We start from the raw sequence: 7,792 nt of genomic DNA on the forward strand, positions 1-7,792 counted from the left end.
CAGACCGCGGTGATGCGCGAAGACTGGAAGACCAAGGTGATGCGCGAAGACTGGCAGACCGCGGTGATGCGCGAAGACTGGCAGACTGAGGTAATGGCCGCAGAACCCAGCCCGAGATAGACAGTTGGCCAAAGAGCAGTAAGGACAGGGCAGAGCGAGACTAGAGGATAGCAGCGATGGCCTGACAGGAACACAAAGCATAAGAGCCTGCACACACGTGGTCACACAGGCACTGCACAGGTCCAGCTACTGTAAGCATCCAGGGAAGCTCAGCCTGCAGGACAGGACAAGACAAGAGACACAGCAAAAACATGACAAAACAGATGGCAGAACTAATATAAAGCAAAACTATTCCTAGAGAAATAATGAATAAAGTAAAAGCTAACAAATAGAGAACAGAAGCTAGTTGACTAATAAAAAGAAAAGGACTAATTCTAGGACTAAACTAGAAGAACAAGAGAAAGTAAATGCTAAGGAAAATTACTAAAATAAGAAAAGGAAAAACTAAACACAAATGAAAACCAAGAACTTAATAAGTTAACTGAAAATACAATGGGGAAAAAAAAAACGAAATAGCTTAGACACTCTAGAACAGATAGCTAAACAAGACAAGACTAGGATTAACAAATAAGAACAAGTAATTTCTAATAAAGAACAGATAAGCAGTGACAAGAGAAGCACTAGATAGAACTCTGTATAAGGTTACTACACAGGAGCCACACACAAGGATAAAGGTTAACAAACTGGCAAAACATGAGGGACAGAGAGCACAATATGAAGGCAGCAAACCACATAAGAGACAGGTGCTAACACTCAGACAAACGCGGACTAAACAAGAGGGGGCGTGGTAACGAGTAACAGGGTGGCAGGAGGAGAGGAGCACATGGCTAACACAAACAAAGACAGAGCCATGTGCTCAAACACAACACAAACAAGGAAACACTGAAGAAAGACAGGACAGACAAGACTGTCAGAGAAGATCCTTGACAGAAATTGCTATAATGACAGTTTATACATAGGACTCTTCTGAACACAAACCTGCTCTTTTCATCATAGATCTTCTCAGTTTCTCTATTTCAGCTCTGTGTTTGTTTATCTCCAGTTCTACTCGAGCCTGAAGGCACATGAAGGTTGTGTAGAAACTTCCATCGTTCAGTTTTACCATGTTCTCCACATTGTGCAGTAGAGCTGGAAACTGTGAGCTGTTCTCCAGAACAGACTGACTACCTCCAAATACATGAATACATGTCTCAGTAGCTAAAGAAGGAATTATATTAATCCGGCTAATTATGTTCTTGTCTTGGATTCTGACGACCATGATGTGTTTGTTGATTCTTGAGCTGAAGATCCTCTGGATCTCCTCCATTTCTGCTTTGTCTTCATTATTAAGTGGAGCATCAGGAATGATGAGGATGAACACATGAACTCCAGGATGACAGAGAGACACACAGCGGTGAGTCTGACGCATCACGTCCTCCTCTGAGAGCTGAGTGTTGAACAGAGCTGGAAGCTCCAGCAGACTGATCAGACGTCCATCAAGCACCACGTCTCTCCTCACACACTCGGAGCTCAGCTCGGATCTTCTCTCGCTCTGCTTCAGGATCAGGTTTGATATGAAGGATTTTAATTCTGTGTTACTCCCACACACAACCAGATTCAGCTTCACACCCTCTGGATCTGTGTCAAAGGAATAAACTAGTTTAACAATGTGATTTGAAATTAGATTAATGCTGCATTCACATAATGTTTTTGAATTACTGTAATCACAATTGCACTGTATTTTACTAGTTTTCCACTAAAAACCATTTGCGTCTTTGCTGAACACATACTCGTGGAAACACTCAAGAGAAAGAGATAAAAATATAATATAGCTGCAAGCAGCAATTACCGGGATTCGAGTGCTTTAAGACCTTTGAGTAATTATAGACATTTTAAGTTGATTTTATTCAAAATGGCTGAAAAATCATATGAGACAAAAGTCTTTTGAAGATTTATTTTCTTGCAAGAAAAGTCTACAGTCATACAGATAGGCTGCAGAGTGTGACAAAGAGGCACCCCAACTCAACATTTATACCTTCATCAAATCCGCATGCTTTGATCTCATCCAATCATAATGCATATTCAACATGTATGTCCATTTAAGGTGCCTAACTATGTCCTCCAGATGCGTTTGTAAGAAGCCAGTACGTCTAAAAGCTGACATAACATTTTCTCGTCTCACACTTGTCTTGCACTTAGATTTCCTGTTATGTCTCATCTATCTCATGACAAACTTAAGCACATTACTTAGACATTCAATAAAGAAAGAACACTCCTTAGTAGAGTAAAGCAAATAAAACTACTAATAATATGAATCCGAATATGGATTCACTTTTCGGGCACATCCCTTGAGTTCATTACATGAGAACTTTTAAATCTACAATATGGCCATAAACATTTTTTCAGAAGCTGCATCTGAAGTGGCATTTAGACATACTGTATTTACATGGACTGTTTAATGCAGCTCAAAGGTGGAATGAATGCATTTACACTGCAATTACAATTGCATTAACAATGCTTAAAAATAATGGTATTTAAATGGGTATTAACAGGTTTCAAAAATGAATATTGAAATATGAAATGATTTCATTGAAATTAAGTCAGTCTTAATGAGTGTCATTCATTCAGCTGATTCATTCAAACAACTGATTCATTCAGAAATGAAGTGACTCTCTTTATGAAAGTGTCACTGTATCATTGACTCACTCAATTTGTAAAGATGGTATTATGAGTCCATTTTTTTCTCTTTGAAATAGGTAGCTTATGAATAAAAAGGGTATTTATTAAAGGTGCAGTAAGCGATTTCTGGAAAACGCTGTTGATATCTGAAATCACCAAAACAAGCACACCCCTATCTTGATGCCTTTGCCCCCTCATTCACTTACATACTATACAACGCAGACAATGATTAAAGGGATAGTTCACCCAAAAATGAAAATTCTGTCATTAATTACTCACCTTCATGACGTTCCAAACCCGTAAGACCTTCATTCATCTTCGGAACACAAATTAAGATATGTTTCATGGTATTCTTGATAATGCGGCAGATGGTAACTCGGGGGAGAAGAATTGTTGAATAAAGTCGTTATTTTTGTTTTTGTTTTTGTTTTCTTTGTGCACAAAAAGTGTTCTTGTAGCTTCATAAAATAACGGTTGAGCCACTGATGTCACATGGACTCTTTTAACGATGTCTTTACTACCTTTCTGGGCCTTGAACGTGGTATTTCCTTTGCTGTCTATGCAGGGTCAGAAAACTCTCGGATTTCATCAAAACTATCTTCATTTGTGTTCCGAAGATGAACGAAGGTCTTATGCCCCACCCCCACCTGTCAGACCAGAGTTGCGTCCCTGGTTTCAGTTTCAGAGCCAACACTTAAAACGGACGATGGAGAAGGTTTAGACGCTTCAGGCTAATAAGGCATGGAAATGAATTGTCTCTTTATTATAGCTGAAGCGAAAGAAAATAGTAATGCAATTGAACAAACAAACTGACAGAGCATATTCAAACAAAAGGCAGCATGTCTCAGTTCTGAGAAATGATGCAAAACCAATGTTACTCACAGTACTGTAAATAAACTGAAATAATTTATAAATGTATTCTCACAAAGATGCTTTATCCAGAAAAATGAATGCACTCACCCAGTGTCTTGATCTTCTTCTGTAACTCTTTGATTTCATTATCTCTCACACTCAGTTTCTCCTCTAGTTCATGTCTGACTCTCCTCTCTGGAGCTCTTATATACGTCTGAAGAGAATAGGGTTCAGTCTTCATGCTCTCTATACAGTCTAACAGGGCTGAGATCTGTTGAGAGTTTCTCTGGTCCTTCAACCCCATCAAACTGTGCCAACTCCCATAGAGACTCACAACACTCTGAGATTCTGTGGACGCTACAAAATCAGTCACACTTTTGTCAACCGTGAGTTCAGTAAAGAAAAGCACCATGAAGTGCTCATTAGAGTTAAATATTCCTTTAATCTTCTCCATTTCTGCTCTGTCTTCATTAGTGAGTGGAGTGACAGGAGTAACGAGGATGAAAAGATGAACTCCAGGATCACAGAGAGACACACAGCGGTGAGTCTCCCGCATCACGTCCTCCTCTGAGAGACGAGTGAGAGCTGGAAGCTTTATTACACTGATCTGCCGTCCATTAATCTTGTCACTTTTCTTCACACTCACATTGCTCCTCTCTTTCTGAGGTAAAAGTTTATTTATTTGTATATTAATTTGTTTATTCATTGTCCCTCGAAATATTTTAGACACTGAATCCTTGAGTGTTGGATGATTTCCACACAGCACGATGTTCAGCTTTGCTTTTCCAGTAATGACTGAAAACAAGTACACTCAATACATAAATAATACATAAAGACGACCATTATCAACAATCACATGTAATTTGCCATAGAAATATAACATTTTTCACCCTTTTATAAGTTATACTGCCACCTATGGTCCGATCTTCATAAAAGTTTGCAAGCTTGTTTAGAATCGTATGGATTATGAGCTCTTCTAAATTTGTGAAGTTTTGAGTTTTTATTTAGGGTTTATAGGCTTTTGTGTATATTTGGGCATGCCCTCTTCAAAAAAAAAAAGTTACAAACATTTTAGAAGCTTTTGAACTAAAACAGATTAATATAAATAATAGTCACACAGTAGTGCTCCTCATTTTTCTCCATGTCATTTCCTGTCTCTACTGCACTGTAAGTATTAAAGGGCAACAAACTATTTCATGATCATATTCTTAGAGATATTATCCAGAAAAAAGACTGACAAACCTCCTCCATCCCGTCCTGTTTTTGTGCTCTCAACAGAATTCTCTTCCTCTTTGTCGTCATCTCTGACTGAAGCTCCAGATCTGCTCAGATCTTCATCCACTGATGATCCATCACCTCCATCCTCATACATGTTACAGATGAGAAATTCTTCATGTTCTTTCTTGAGTATTTCTTCTGTCCTTCTGATCAACTCAGAGCGCCATCCTAGGTTTCTTGTATCAAACTTAAGGTGTCCTCCACACTCCTTTATTAAATTAGAAACTGTATTATTCCATATCTTAGAAGTCCATTTGGATGTAAGTGTGTCTTCATCAGTAGTCACCACTATAGTGTGTTTAATGGCCTGCTTACTGAATAGGTTCAGCACATATTTTACTCTGCGTCTGTCCTCCTCACTGAAGTCATTATACTGCAGTACGAGTACGATCACATGAGGTCCTGGAGCAGACAGAGACACACACTCTCTCGCAGCCTGTATGATCTGATGCTGTGGGAAATTTGGATGGAGCAGGTAAGTTTTGATGACTGTGATGTGTGTCTTCTCCACCTCTCCACTGATTGTCTCACTGTGCTGCTGAGAATAAGATGGAGCTTCATTCTGAAACGCTTCTGTACCCAGTATAATGTTTCCTACACTGTTGTTTTCTGATCCATTCTTTCCTATCAGCACAATCCTCAGATCACTCACTGAAAAAGAGCACAAACACAAATCAAACAAACAAACAAACATGTTGGGTTTATACTGTACAAACTGTATATTCGATCCTACCCCTAAACACAAACTTCACAGAAAACTTTTTGCATTTGTACATTATCCGAAAACATCATTTTGTATGCTTCATACGCAGTTTTCCTCATGGGGACCAAAAAATGGTGAAAAATTTCAGGTTTTACTATCCTGTGTGTGGTCTAGGTAAACCCTATGTTGTGGGACACACACATACACACTCTCACTCACAAACACACGCTCACACATACACACAAATACACAAACTCCCACACACACTGCAATAAAAAATCACTGTCAATCATCACTAAAGAATCTTGTAATAAACATTATACTACAAGAGTAATGACAGAATTAGCAGATTTCTCACAAAACAAGACATAAATTCGTTCACCGCACTTTTTTTTGGGCAAGTGTGTTCAAGTAGCCTAGATGTTTTCAGGGGCCAGTGTGAAAAAATCTATATTTAAACGCAAGAGACAAGATAGTCTTTGCATGACCTGGCGTTTTATTTGTATCCAAAATGAGGAGATGTGAACATTACGGAGCGCTAAACACTCTCGTGCATTGTATGTTTCATTTATACTCAAAGCCGGAGGGCGCTCTCGCTCAGAAAGTCCAAAAAGGACTCATAGAAGTAATAACTTATGACGTGCCAGGAAATCCCTATTATGGACGAATGCATCCAGCTATCCTTGTAGCTAAGCTGAATAGAACACGTAAAGACATTACATGCACGATTGCTACAATAGGCTATATGGTTAGTGTGTGTTTTTCCAAGTCATCTCCAGGTAATAAATAAAGTATCTGAATAATGCATTGTTAAATGACAAAGCCTTTATAACAGTGGCCTATAGAAACTATAATATATATTTTCGGCCTTATTCTGTGATAAAAATGGAAAAAAGTGTAGTATATATAAACAAACCATAAAACTGCCAAAAAAGATTACAAATTTAATTAATAATACAAATTATTGGTAATTGTCCAGCAGTGTATTTAATTTCTTAGCAAATTAAAAGTAAGAGATATATAGCCGCGGGATATAAGGGTGCTGCAGCACCCCCTGCTGACAGTTGTTTCACTGCACTGGAATTTAAGATGCATCAGAGCATCAGAGCGCTGTCAATCACTGCCTGATTCGCTGCCTATTGTAGCCTCTAAATTTGATCATGCTCAACACCATGTATTATTATTTGTATGCTGTCAAATGTGGTCTGTGAATTTTTGATCAGAGAGCTTTTGGCCACTGCATCAGAGCGCTGTCAATCACTGCCTGATTCGCTGCCTATTGTAGCCTCTAAATTTGATCATGCTCAACACCATGTATTATTATTGTGTAGTCACTCTAAGCAGTGTCATACCAAGAAAAGACTCAGAGCTCACACATATGCATCTAGTTTGTATCATTTACTCTGAACAACTGCCTCCACCCACACACACACAGCCAACAACCAATCAATGTTCAACATTCAAATCAGCATACACATGAGCTGATAATGCTACACACCGTTGGTTCGAAGCGCTGTCAAAGCTTTGTAAAGCTTTTTTACCATGCCAGTAAAGCTACTTGAATCTGAATTTGCCAGTTGCTGATTGCTATGCAGATTGTTTTTCAAATATGGACACACAACTCGACCACAGAATGTCTCTCTTCATGGTAGGTAAACACTCAATTCTATATTTTAAAATATTGCCCTGGTCACACTGAGCTAATATTTATTCTGACGACTTAGTTATTTATTCGTGTGACTGATCACGCTGTATGAGTAGCCTAACAAAATGCTCTCTCTGTGTCCAGATTTGACTACAATAATAACTGACACTTCAAATCAACATTTAAATTTCAACTTTTACTAAAAGTAGTCTTTAATAATGTCTGAAAATATATCAATGAATAACCTTATACAAGTAATGTACTTTATGTCTTACGTTCTCACTCTGCAGCAAATGGTTTATATGTATTTTTATATAGGGCTATACAGCCATATAGTGGTTACACGCTGATATTGCAGATGATAAATGGTGCATAATTTAGAGGTTAATATTTAGTAAAGTCCCCTTAAAGTAAAAATATTAAAGAAAAAAAATATTATTGAACTAAAATCACAAAAGCACAAATATATATTTGTTCTCATATAACTCTGTCTTCATTCATTTGTATGCTCATCTATAAGCGTTTGGGCTGTTTAATTTAGGATTTTTTTAAAAATCCCCCACCACCCTTCAACATCAAGCCCCGCCCCCCCGCAC

The 7,792-nt window shown here is 38.2% G+C and overlaps 1 protein-coding gene across 1 annotated transcript in view; it reads right to left on the bottom strand.

Annotated features, from left to right (window-relative positions):
- LOC107750698 (uncharacterized protein PFB0765w-like) overlaps positions 1-7,792 on the bottom strand; it is a 19,936-nt gene that overhangs the window by 9,443 nt on the left and 2,701 nt on the right. The window contains exons 2-4 of the mRNA XM_016566210.1: positions 4,813-5,499; positions 3,679-4,365; positions 1,322-1,671 (exon numbers count right to left, since the gene is read on the bottom strand). Of these exons, the coding sequence (XP_016421696.1) occupies positions 1,322-1,671; positions 3,679-4,365; positions 4,813-5,499 (1,724 nt within the window). The remainder of the gene's footprint in view (positions 1-1,321; positions 1,672-3,678; positions 4,366-4,812; positions 5,500-7,792) is intronic.

This window comes from Sinocyclocheilus rhinocerous, unplaced genomic scaffold, assembly GCF_001515625.1.
Source record: "Sinocyclocheilus rhinocerous isolate Xijiao unplaced genomic scaffold, SAMN03320098_v1.1 scaffold302, whole genome shotgun sequence".
NCBI classification, from domain to species: domain Eukaryota; kingdom Metazoa; phylum Chordata; class Actinopteri; order Cypriniformes; family Cyprinidae; genus Sinocyclocheilus; species Sinocyclocheilus rhinocerous.